Source organism: Raphanus sativus, unplaced genomic scaffold (assembly GCF_000801105.2).
Source record: "Raphanus sativus cultivar WK10039 unplaced genomic scaffold, ASM80110v3 Scaffold0251, whole genome shotgun sequence".
NCBI classification, from domain to species: domain Eukaryota; kingdom Viridiplantae; phylum Streptophyta; class Magnoliopsida; order Brassicales; family Brassicaceae; genus Raphanus; species Raphanus sativus.
Window position 1 is genome coordinate 36,259 of NW_026615571.1, and position 13,507 is coordinate 49,765.

General features: G+C 31.3%; 1 protein-coding gene and 1 long non-coding RNA gene across 2 annotated transcripts; one reads left to right on the forward strand and one right to left on the reverse strand.

Annotated features, from left to right (window-relative positions):
- Nucleotides 1–4,675: 4,675 nt before the first annotated feature.
- Nucleotides 4,676–11,990, forward strand: LOC130501668 (DNA-directed RNA polymerase IV subunit 1-like). Its single transcript, XM_056996500.1, is given in 20 exon segments — nucleotides 4,676–4,813; nucleotides 5,659–5,755; nucleotides 5,864–5,984; nucleotides 6,080–6,201; nucleotides 6,289–6,327; nucleotides 6,418–6,636; nucleotides 6,717–6,869; nucleotides 6,961–7,056; nucleotides 7,138–8,326; nucleotides 8,329–9,017; nucleotides 9,098–9,267; nucleotides 9,340–9,406; nucleotides 9,507–9,625; nucleotides 9,718–9,866; nucleotides 9,931–10,184; nucleotides 10,283–10,456; nucleotides 10,534–10,671; nucleotides 10,758–11,026; nucleotides 11,127–11,238; nucleotides 11,304–11,990. Coding segments are annotated over 19 exon segments (4,347 nt in total). The 5' UTR covers nucleotides 4,676–4,813; nucleotides 5,659–5,671; the 3' UTR covers nucleotides 11,487–11,990.
- Nucleotides 10,671–11,423, reverse strand: LOC130501669 (uncharacterized). Its single transcript, XR_008939844.1, has 2 exons — nucleotides 11,286–11,423; nucleotides 10,671–11,218 (listed from the first exon to the last, which is right to left on the reverse strand). It is a non-coding gene; the product is annotated as an uncharacterized LOC130501669 (long non-coding RNA).
- Nucleotides 11,991–13,507: the final 1,517 nt, after the last annotated feature.

Consider the following 13,507-nt stretch of genomic DNA (forward strand, 5'->3'; position numbering starts at 1 on the left):
GCTACCATACCACAAGGCTATCTGAGTTCACAGGTTTAGTTGCCTGTACCTTTTTTTGAATCGACACATAAAAATAGAAAAATTACATGAATCATCTATCTGAGAATGTATAGTAAAATGAATAATAAGTAAATATAAAATATAAGAAAATAGTAATATTATATTAAACATCTATCGTAATATTACCATTAGATATAAAAACAACAAAATTAGAATAAATAAATATAAGAAAACTAAATAATGAATAAATATACAATATAAGAAATGAAAAACTACATTAAACATCTATCTGAAAAATGTATATTATTCTGGTTTTTTTCTAAAGAAATATGTGTAAATATACAATATGTGTAATTAGATACATTTTGATATGTTCTACTAATAATGCCATTATTTTCTATTTCCAGAAAAAATAAATCGTTGAACACCAATATCACTTAGGTTAAACACACGAATAACAACAAAATTCAAACATCACAAAAATACTCACATCAACATTAGAATACAATAATTTTAATCTAAAATTATGAAAATTTTCTATTATATAACCCATAAATACAAAGCACTCAATTATTTACACAAACATACAATTCATAATACAATGTCTAAAAGATTAATTGTATAGTTAACATTTACTAATCAAAATAACCAAAGTAAAAATAGTAGCACGGATTAATCCCTAGTAATAATAATTTATAAGAAGAGTGGTGGAATTCTGGCAAGAAGCAGGATTTTTTTTTTTTGGTCAAGAGGCAGGATTTTAATGTTTTGCTTTTTCTAGGCAGCAGGTTCAGAATTTATACAAATAAGGTAATTTAAACAAAGACATGTGTTGTCCCAAAAAAAAAAAAACTAAGCAGAGAGACAAATAAAACTGGAAAATCTTATTATATAAAGCTTGGTTCTTCAAAATTACTAATTAACATGATCGCGACACATGGCAATTAAAACTTTAAGATTGTGACATGTGTTAATATATCTCATAATTAAAAAACTTATTAGAAATATTATTAATAGTAATTTATTTTTAAAATTCTAAACAAAAGATTTAAGATTGTGACATGTGTTAATCTATCTCATAATTAAAAACTTATTATAAATATTATTAATAGTAATTTTCCATTTTTAAATTCTAAACAAAAGATAATTGTAAAATATTATTTAATAGTAATTTTGCTTCTAATATTTTTACATGTTTTTAAATATATAATGATTAAAAATATATGTACTTATATAATAAAAACGAATTTTGAATAATCTAATTGTAAATATTTTTAATAGTTAAAAATTATTTAATATTATTTTTCATAGTTATTTTTTTCTTTAAGATTGTGACATGTGTTAATCTATCTCATAATTAAAAATCTTATTATAAATATTCTTAATAGTAATTTTCCATTTTTAAAATTCTAAACAAAAGATAATATTGTACAAACTGATTTTAGTTTAAAACACATGTCAAAATTATTAATTAACATGATTGTGACACATGACAGTTATATATTTAAAATTTTGATATTTGTTAAAATATCTCATAATTAAATATATATATATATATATATATATATACAATAATTTTTAAAATTCTAAACAAAAGATAATTGTAAAAGATTATTTGATAATAATTTTTTCTAATATTTTACATGTGTTTAAATATATAATGATTAAAATATATATGTACTTATATAATAAATACGAATTTTGAATAATCTAATTGTAAAAAATTATTTAAAAGTTAAAATTCATTTAATATTAATTGTTTCAGAATTTTTCTTTTTTCTGAATTCTAAACAAAAAAAAAATTCTTATTATAATAAAATTTGGTTCTTCAAAGTTAGTAATTAACACGATCCCGATACATGTTAATTAAAACTTTAAGATTGTGACAAGTGTTTTAAACTAAAATTAATTTGTAAAATATTTAACACTAATTTTTCTTTTCTAAAATCATAAAGAAAAAATAAATGTAAAAAATATTTAATCGTAATTATCTTTTTTAAAAGCATAAACCAAAAAAAATTGTAAAAAATACTGATTAATGTTAATTTCCTTTATTGAAATCATGAAGAAAAGATAACTGTAAAGAAATAAAAAAACTGTCAAGAAATATTTGAGAGTAATTATATTTTTGGAAAAATCTTAGACCAATGAAACTTTGTTTTTCAAAGTTACTAATTAACATGATCGCGACACATGATAATTAAAAGTTTAAGATTGTGACATGTGTTTTAAACAAAAATCAGTTTGTACAATATTTAACACTAATTTTCCTTTTATAAAATCATAAAGAAAAAAATAAATGTAAAAAATAATTAATTGTAGTTATCCTTTTAAAAAATCTTAAACCAAGAAAATTGCTTAATGTTAATTTTCCTTTATTCAAATCATGAAGAAAAAATAACGTTAAAGAAATAAAAAGTTGTCAAGAAATATTTCATAGTAGTTATCCTTTTAAAAAAATCTTAGACCAAAAAATGTAAAAGACTATATAATGTTAATTTTCTTTTATTCAAATTCTAATTAAAAAGATCATAAACTAAAAAGAATTACAATTATTCACATATATATATATATATATATATATATATATATAATTAAACTCCCTCATATTTGATCACCAAGTATAATTATTGATTCAAGAAAAATACAAGGTACGGTTCTGTTTCCTTATCTTCGGATATTCTTTTCGTCTTACAAACTCATGTTGATTTTTTTTTGTCATTGTTGTCATGCTGCCTACGTAAATTATTGCCACAATAATGATTAGGCGTTTGTATAGTAATAGTTATCACTCTATAAAAATGTTTGTTTATTAATGCAAATGCTGTTTCTTAAATAATTATTATTATGTTAAAGACTTCATATATAATTTTATATATGCAAAAATATTAAACCTAAACCCTTAACATTACCCTAACACTCAATCTAAATCCTAAGTTTAAATTAGTTAACCTTAGTTTTTTTTGGTCAACGTTAATTCTAGGATTAAAAATGGTTTTTTCCATTTTAAAAGTGAAAATATAATAGTGGTTAGTGTAAACATGAAAAGTAATAATATGAATGTAGTATTTTTGACAAATTTTTTATTTACTTTAAAAACTGGAAACCTTACATTATTGTGTATTCACTGCTCCATAAAATATTTTATATCAACAACATGAATATTTGATAGTTTTTAGTTTTTATTTTTATATTAATAATATGTATTAGAAAAAACATGTTCAAAAGAGATGAAAATTACGAAATAAAAGAAGATAGAGAAAAAAATAATTTAGTAAATGACATTTATTTAACAAAATTTAGGATAAAAATGTGCATTAAAAACTAGAGTAAATAGAAAAATAATATTTTAATTAAAATTTAATTCATTATTAAATAAATTATTTTACAAATATTTTTCTAAAATATTTTAAAATAGAATTTATCTTAAAATTACTACTAAATATTTTAAATTTTAAATATAATATTTAATAATTTTGAAATATTTTTTTAGAAATTAATTTATAGTTTTGTAGTATATATATTTTTAATCATAAAATATTCTAACAAATTTCACAATACTTAAAATAAAAATATCATCAAATATTATTTTGCAATTATATTTTGTTTAAAATTTTAAAAATAGAAATTACTTTTAAATAATATTTATGATAAACTATTAACAGAAATCATTTTTGTTATCTTAGTATATATTTATTTATTTATGAGATAGTTTAACTCATATCACATTTTTAAATATATAATTGTCATGTGTCACAATCATGTTACCTATTAATTTTGAAAACCTAGGCTCAATATAGTCTTATGATAAGATTTCATTAAAATTTTAGAAAAAGAAAATTAGTATTAAATAAATTATTTTCAAATCCCTTTTTCTGTTAATTGAAATAGGAAAATTTCTTCAAGTTACTATTAAATAATTTTAAAATTGTTTTTTAACATTAAATAATTTTTAAAATTAGTTGTTTCAAACTTCGTTTATTTTATTTTCATGGTACATATATTTTAATCATTACATATTTAAAACACATGTCACAATATTAGAAAACAAATTGTTATCAAATAATCTTTTGCAACTATGTTTTGGTTAGGGTTTCAAAAATGGAACATTACTATTAAATAATATTAATAATTACTTTCTAAAAATTTTTGTTGTGGTTATTATCTTAATATATATTCTTTTAATTATGAGATATATTAGAACATGTCACATTTTAAATATATAATTGCCATCATATTAATTTATCAACTTTGAAGAACCAAGCAACTTTAAAAAAAAATATTAACAAAATTAAATTATAAAATTCAAAAATATAATAAATTATTTAATAAAAATCATGAATAAAAACTATCTATTAAATAAATAAATAAAATTCATCTATGTATCATGATTATAAAATAAAATTTAAACTTGAACTTATGTAAAAATTTTAATTATAAAATAAATCTCACACAACATATGCAAATCAATCATAAAATTATAATAAAATTATTATTACTTTATGTTCTTTATTAAATTAAAACATCAAAAATCCCGTTGCAACGCAACTGGCTTATATCTAGTAATAAATAAACAGAGGAAGGAAGTAAAAAGGAAATACAAAAAAGGTCAAGGGGTACTTTCGGTATTTCCATAGCATCTTCTTCCGTTTCTTTTTTACATTCCAAAGTCTCATTGGACTTTGAAAGAGATTATTTGTTCTCTGCTTCTCTCTCTCTCTCTCTCTCTCTCTCTCTCTCTCTCTCTTTTTGCCGTTTCGTTGGGGCGGGGGGGAGCACAAACGTCGTCTTAGCCTCCGATTTCGAAAAACCAGTAAGCAAAATTTGACTACATTGCTTCCAATCCTGCTTATTTTCCTCTTTACGATTCTCTCTGTTGATCACTCTTTCGAGAATTCAACTAGTTTGTTTCTTTTGATCCCATCCTCATCCTCATCCTCATATATGAAATCTAATTTCGTTTACGAAACCTTTGAAAGATTTAATTTAAGCATGTTTCGCTTATGCATGTTGTTTCGTTTCGAGATCGTCTAGTGTTTTAAGGGTTTTCCGTGAGCTTTCTTGAAAATGGGGGTTTTTTTTTGTCTTTCTTTGTTTTTTCTCAAAACTCGATTAGTGGGTTTTAGCTCTGTTTTTTTTTTTACTTCAGTGTTAATGTGTGGTTAAAGTTAAAACTTTTCCGGTATGTTTGTGTGTTTTCTGCAATATTTGGTTGGAATATATTCTCCTTTTCTGGGGTTTTGTAGTAGATTTCTCTTTGAAACGTTTTTTTTTTTTTTTTTTTGTGTGTTCCAAAAGTTCGTAGACTTTCGATAATGTGTGTTTTCAAAGTTTGTACCTCTTTTCTGTGTCTTCTGTGAACAAAATAATTTTTTTTTGTCTGAACATGTGTGGGTTCATGCTAGATTCTATCTGTGAACCAAAATATTAAATCGCCACCTTTTTTTTTTTTAATAAATTCGATCTTGTTTTTAATAGGCCAGTGGGAGAAACATATTTTAGCTCACTGTTTTGTCCATACTCAAATAGTTGTCTGTTTCTCAGTGGTATATCTTGATCAAGTGATAGAGTTGTTTGGTTTCTGTCTGATTGGTGTGAGAACTGTAAATATTGTTTTCTTCTGCACTTGGCCTTACTGATGAATTTATCTCGTTGTAGGTAATTCTGCAACATGGAGGAGGAATGCGAGGAGCTTGAGGTGCCTATGGGGACTCTCAAATCTATAAGATTTAGCATTTCTAGTAACAAAGACCGAGTAAGTGCTGCCCTGAATATTCAATAACCCTATAGTTACATCTTTTCTTTTGTTAGTGAGTGAGCAAAACTTAAATAAATGTAAAATGGTATCTTTTTGTTATTACAGAAGAACATGGCTGTCATGGATGTTGAAGCTGCAAATCAGGTTACTGATTCCCGGTTAGGCCTCCCCAATCCAGATTCTGTTTGCAGATCATGTGGCAGCAAAGACAGGAAAGTCTGCGAAGGTATTAATTAACTCCATCCAGTTTCTGTTATATTGTTTCCATGCCCATGATGCTGCAGCTTGTTTATGATTGTGTATTTTATGGTTTCTGTTTAGGTCATTTTGGGGTTATTAACCTCAAGTACCCGGTGATCAACCCGTATTTCCTTAAGGAGATAGCTGCATTGTTGAACAAGATCTGCCCTGGATGTAAATACATGCGGAAAAAGCAGTCTCAGGTGTTCAAAAAAAAAAAAATTATTACATTACAAACCCTTTTCACGCTTCTAAGTAAATGTGCTAACAATGTCTTTTGCATTGTACAGAGCAGTGAAGACCGGCCTGAGAGATGTAGATACTGCACTGTAAGAAGAAGGAATCTTTTGTGCTACTAACTTCTCCTTATATGCTGTCTCTTCTTACTGTTTTCTTTTCTTTTTTTTTGAATCTTTCAGTCAAATACAGGTTACCCTCTAATGAAGTTTCGGGTGACCACAAAAGAAGTCTTTAGGGGATCTGGAATTGTGTGTGAAGTTAGTGAAGACAATCTGTTCAAGCTCAGTAAACGGGGACTATCATCACTACCTCCAGATTATTGGGAGTTTCTGCCTAAAGACTCTAACATTGATGAAAGCTGTTTGAAACCAAGCAGGCGGATTCTAACTCATGCACAGGTATACAAGAGTGACTTTGTTGTTTTGGTCTGAACAAAACAAATGTCTGAAACTTTTCACTTTTTTTCTTTCTATGGCAGGTGTATGCACTGTTGTGTGGGATTGATGAGAGGCTGATCAGGAAGGATATTCCCATGTTTGACTCTCTTCCTCTGTCATCTTTCCCAGTTACACCAAACGGTCATCGTGTATCCGAAATGGTCAATCAATTCACCGGGGCACGACTTGTTTTTGTAAGTAGAATCTTGAAACGTTTTCTTTTTTATTTTTTGATGTAATAACGTCTCATATATAGTATGGTTTTTGTTACACTTCTTTTTCTAGGATGAACGGACTCGTATCTACAAGAAACTAGCTGGCTTTGAAGGAAATGGTCTTGAGCTGAGTTCTCGTGTGATTGAATGCATGCAGTATTCCAGAGTAAGTTAACTCAAAGCTTCTTTTCTTTCTTGTAATCCTCTGTGATGGTAACTTCATTCTTTGTTTTTTTTTTGGCTACAGCTCTTTTCAGAAAACATGTCACCAAGTCAAGAATCTGCAAATCCTTACCAGAAGAAGTCAGACACTCCAAAACTGTGCGGTCTAAGATTCATGAAAGATGTGCTGCTTGGTAAAAGAAGTGACCATACGTTCAGAACAGTAGTTGTAGGTGACCCTTCTCTCAAGCTTAACGAGATCGGTATACCTCGGAGGATCTCTGAGAGGCTTCAAGTGTCAGAGAATCTCAACGACTGGAACAGAGAACGGCTCGTCACTTCCTGTTTCCACAAGCTGCTGGAGAGAGGAGAGACACACGTGAGAAGGGGAGGTAACTTAGTGGCTATCAGAGTCATCGATGATCTTCAGACTGGAGACAGCATCCTACGGACGTTAAAAGATGGAGACACTGTGCTGATGAACAGACCGCCTTCCATTCATCAGCATTCGCTTATTGCAATGTCGGTTAAACTCCTCCCTACTACTTCCGTTGTCTCCTTGAACCCTATCTGCTGTTTGCCGTTCCGTGGTGACTTTGATGGGGATTGTCTTCACGGCTACGTTCCTCAGTCGATACAAGCCAAGGTTGAGCTCGACGAGCTTGTGGCTTTGGACAAGCAGCTTGTTAACAGACAGAACGGTCGTAACTTGCTTTCCCTAGGACAAGACAGCTTGACAGCAGCTTATCTGGTTAACGTGGAGACAAACTGTTTTCTGAATCGAGCTCAGATGCAGCAGCTGCAGATGTACTGCCCCTTTGAGCTTCCTCCGCCTGCTATTATCAAAGCTTCTCCTACGAGCAGGGAGCCTCAATGGACAGGAATGCAGCTGTTTGGGATGCTTTTCCCTCCAGGGTTTGACTACACTTACCCTCTGAACGATGTGGTTATTAGCAACGGAGAGCTTTTGTCTTCCTCTGATGGGTCTGCGTGGTTGCGTGACGGTGAAGGAAACTTCATCCAGGGTTTGCTCAAGGATCATAAAGAGAAAGTGCTAGATATCATGTACTCTGGTCAAGAAATGTTCTCTCAACTGAATCGAGGACTGAGTGTTTCTTTAGCGGATTTGTACTTGGCCTCTAATCCACAGGCTCGGAGAAACTTGACAGAGGAGATAAAGTACGGATTGCAAGAAGCTGAACAGGTCTGCAACAAGCAGCAGCTTATGGTCGAGTCTTATAGAGACTTCCTCGCTGGTATTGTAGAAGAGGAGGAAGATCTGTTGCAGATTTGGACCGCTTCTGCTACGATAGACAGAGGTCAGCAACGCTAAGCAAACTTGCGGTTAGTGCATTTAAAGATGCGTACAGAGATGTTCAGGCTCTGGCTTATAGATACGGAGACCAATCAAACTCGTTTCTGATCATGTCCAAAGCTGGTAGCAAAGGAAACATGGGGAAGCTTGCTCAGCACAGTATGTGCGTTGGTCTACAAAACTCCTCAGTTGCGTTGTCCTTTGGGTTTCCACGTAAGCTCACTTGTGCCTCATGGAACGACCCCAACAGCCCGCTTCGTGGCGCAGAGAGACAAGATGAAACCGCTCATGAGTCATTTGTCCCGTTTTGTGTCATCGAGAACTCGTTTCTAACTGGTCTGAATCCTTTGGAGTCTTTTGTTCACTCCGTGACAAGCCGTGACAGCTCCTTCAGCGGTAATGCTGATATCCCGGGGGCGCTTAACAGGAAGCTGATGTTCTTTATGAGAGACATATACGCTGCTTATGACGGGACAGTGAGAAACTCTTTCGGCAACCATTTAGTTCAGTTTCGTTATGAGACTGCTGATGAAGACATAACAGGTGAAGCAGTTGGATCACTTTCTGCTTGTGCTCTCACCGAGGCTGCTTACAGTGCGTTAGATCAACCCATTAGCCTTCTTGAAACTTCTCCTCTTCTGAATCTTAAGGTTCGCTCTCTTTTCTTCTTGATGTTTTTTTTTATTTATAAATCATATTCACACTTTGTGTTCTTCTTCTTCTTCTGCAGAATGTGTTAGAGTGTGGGTCCAAGAAAGGTCTAAAAGAACAGACAATGTCTTTGTACTTGTCTGAAACACTTTCTAAGAAGAAGCATGGGTTTGAATACGGGGCATTGGACATCAAGAACCACTTGGAGAAACTGTGTTTCTCAGAGATTGTTTCAACATCAATGATAATGTTAGTAACGTTTTTCTAAAACTCTTTCTTTCAATGGCTTCTACTAAATTTTTTATAATCTTTGGTTAATAGATTCTCTCCGAGGAGTAACACAAAGATGCCTATGAGCTCGTGGGTTTGCCATTTTCACATCTCCAAGGTACAAAACTCATACAGATACAAACCCACCTACATGTCTATATAATATATGGAAAAAACATTCTATTCTAATGTGTGTTACCTCTTTTGCAAATCTACAGAAAGTACTGAAGCAGAAACAACTAGACCTTGAATCTGTTGTCTCTTCATTAAACAAACAGTATGCGAACAGGAAGAAAGAACTGAAGCTTGATGTAATTGATTTAGAAATCCAAAGCACGTAAGATACATCCTCAAAAGGTTTTACCATTTTGGCATCATTGCATCTAAAGATGATACTAACCTGTTTTACATTTATGTGTTGTTGATTAGGAACCACTGCTCTTGGGATGATAAGTCAATGGATGGTGATAGACTATGCATCACAGTTACTGTTGTTGAAGCCTCCACGCAGGATTCTTTGGAACTTGAGGCGATTCGACTTGTCTTGATCCCTTTTCTTCTAGACTCTCCTGTCAAAGGTAATCTTAATAACAAGGACAGTTCTTGTTCTGTTATTATTATTAACTAGTTGTGTTCTTGCAGGCTACCGAGATATTAAAAAGGTGGAGATCTTATGGGTTGACAGACCAAAAGCGCCGAAGAAACATATGGAGGGTGAGCTTTTGTTGAAGGTTACTATGCATGGAGTTCGTGGCAAAAAGAACATTTGGAGCGCTCTTCTTGAAACATGTCTTCCCATAATGGATATGATCGATTGGACAAGAAGCCATCCTGATAATATCCGACAATGCTGCTCGGTTTATGGAATAGACGCTGGTCGGAGCATCTTCCTAGCGGTTAGTTTCCTTTATACAGTTTGTAGAGTAGAGTAGACTCTGGTCTTTCGCTGCTTCTAAAATGTCTAAAAGACTTTCTTTTGGTTATAATGGCGCAGGATTTGGAGTCTGCAGTGTCGGATACCGGTAAGGCTATGCTGCGGGAACATCTGCTTCTTGTAGCTGATTGCCTCTCAGTTACTGGAGAGTTTGTGGCATTAAACCCCAAAGGTTGGAGTAAGCAAAGGCAAGCTGAGTCCACTCCTGCACCTTTTACTCAAGCGTGCTTCTCGGTATTGTGTAACCTAAACCTTACCAACTTATCTTTTTTTTTTCCGGTTTTGAAATTGGTTTCTTTAAATATCTACAGAGCCCAAGTCAATGCTTTCTCAAAGCTGCTAAGGAAGGTGTCACAGACGAGCTTCAAGGATCTATTGACGCATTAGCTTGGGGCAAAGTTCCTTCTTTTGGGACTGGAGATCAGTTCGAAATAATCATCTCCCCAAAGGTAACAACTACTTCGTTTACATTATGTTTAATCACAAGTTCTTGTAATGGTTCTTATTTATTTAGTGTCTCCATATGTTTTATCAGAATCATGGGTTTAGTAGCACACCGGTAGACGTGTATGACTTTCTGAGTAAAACAGCGACACTTCCAAAGAGAAAGGCTGTGCGTGCAACAAGCTCCTTGCTCAAATCAGACAAGTTCACGGTCCAGTCATTCCCCTCGCTCGACACCGCTCTCTCGAAAGCAGTCAAAACACTTGATGGGAAAGGACTCACAAGGTCGCAGCTCAGAATGATATTTACATGGGACGACATCGAAAAGCTTTCTCGGTCACTGAAACGCATTCTCTACAAGTAAGGGAACATAACAGCCTTTCTTGGTTTTCAATTCTTTTTGCTACAAGAACAGTAAAGATTAATCATCCTTTTTTTTTTTTGGCTTTTGTTTTGTTAGTTATGAGATCGATGCTCCGTTGAATGAGAGGGATGGGAGACTTCTGATGATGGCTCTTCTCTTCCACCCCAACAGAGATGAGAAGATAGGACCTGGCTTCCAAGGAATTAAGGTAACTCATCATAAGAAAAAGCTTTTTTAACATTAAAAGATACTGACCTGGTTTTGTCTTTGCAGGTGGCTAATTCTAAGCATGGGAATGCTCGTTGCTTTGAGGTGGTGAGAACAGATGGGACAACAGAAGATTTCTCTTACCACAAGTGTGTGTTGGGAGCAACAGAGATCATTGCTCCTAAGAGGGTAAACTTCTACAAGGCCAAGTACCTTAGAAAAGGTACCGGGCAGGCTGGTACTATCTAGAAACAAACTCCAAAAAAAAAAAAACAGTCTTTTGTTTATATAATATCAGACAATGTAGGAAGGGGGGTGTGTGTGTGTGTTGTGTAGATAGATAGAAAGATAGATATAGGGGAAAAGCTTGTCTTTGCTCTAAGCTTCTTTTTGCTCCTTTCACTATGTGATACCTTTGCCTTCAACCTTGGAAAGGCTTAAAGGTTCATCACTTAGTGGAAGCAGCAACGAGAAGCTGTTCTGTTTCTGTTTATCTGTTCGTAAAAATTCTTTAATGTCCCCGGTTAAACTATGAATGAAATATCCGGTTATGCTGTTTGCTCTTTCTTTATCAGGTTTGAATTGGTTTTCATTCAGTTTCTTTTGATCCCTACGGCATCTTGTTAAGATCTAGGGATTCTCATAGAATTTGTTAACATGCACATTTCACTTTGTGTTTTCATCTTTAGGCATGATGTTGATTTCGGTGTAATTTAACAAGCTTTTCTATATTTTTCGCCGGTTAGTTTACGATCTTTCCCGGTTTAAGATCGGTTAAAGTCCATGTAGCATATAGTATCAGCTACATATTAATATCCACTAAAGGCAATTGTCAATTCAATCGACAACTACATAATATGATATGTATACGTACATGTAATCATGATTTTTATGGTAGTGGAAATTGTAGATATATATGTTTGGTTAAGAAATAATTGGCTTCTATACACATAATAGAGACTCTAATTAGCTTCATACCCATGAGTTGATATTAATATTTTTATGACGATTTTACCCCTCCTGTATGTCTATCTCTGGCCAATAGCTATGTCAGCTCATCTGAAACCTATATGTAAAATGTCAGTCTAATGGTCTATGACCATGTCTTTATCTACCAAATAATCTAATTGATTTAATTCTTCTATTGTTCCTAAAAAAACAAAACATTAGAAAAATAAACCAAGTAACTAATTTGAATTTGATATCAACTGATTTAGAAAAAATAATTTTTAAATCTTCATTATAAAATTGTCAAGAACATAATAATAAAGTTTAACTTGTTACATTGATAAATAACTGATAATCAAATTTTACATTCAAATATAATTTATGTTTTGGTGGAAAACAACATGAGAATTAACAGTTAATATCTATGTTACCGTGTAAAAACATATTATATCTATGTTAATATGTATTTTATTATATGTGTTACATTAGAAATAACAGCTAATATTTATGTTAACAGTTACTCTATTTTTTAAATGATACATTAATTATTAATAGCGTACAATAATGATTGTTGCATGTTAACTTTGCCGTTTTACCTGTTAATTTAAATTTTAGTGGCTAACATATCGAGTTAAGTGTTATCTGTAGCGTATTAAGCAAATCAATAACATAATAATAATATCTATAGTTTAGTATTAGTAATTAATCAATAATAATATTTGTAGCTGATATCTATGTTACCGTGTAAAAAAAATGTTTTATCTATGTTAATATGTATTTTTATTATATGTGTTACATTGAGAAATAACAGCTAATATTTATGTTAACTGTTACTCTATTTTTTTAAATGATACATTAATTATTAACAACCTACAATAATGATTATTACATGTTAACTTTGTCATTTTACCTGTTAATTTTAATTTTAGTAGCTAACATATCTATCATAGTATAAATAATATATTAGATTAGTCACTAATATTAAACTATTATGTTATTGATTTGTTTAACGTGCCACATATATTACTTAACTCGATTATCAAATAAGTATCTTAACAAATAGTAATTAGCGTTAACATTTTTTACCTTTATCACATTTCTATAAATATATATGGTAATACATGTATTCTAACTATGATTCGCAAGAAATTCAAACATAAAAAAATTACTAAACCTTCACCATCAATGGAATCACTGTCATGAAATTCATTGGTTTTTATCTAGATTTGGTGTTAAATAATCTTTGAATTCACTGGATTTAAGAAAATTTAACATCTCAAATTTTATTTATTATGAAAAATTGAAGAATCAATCATAATATT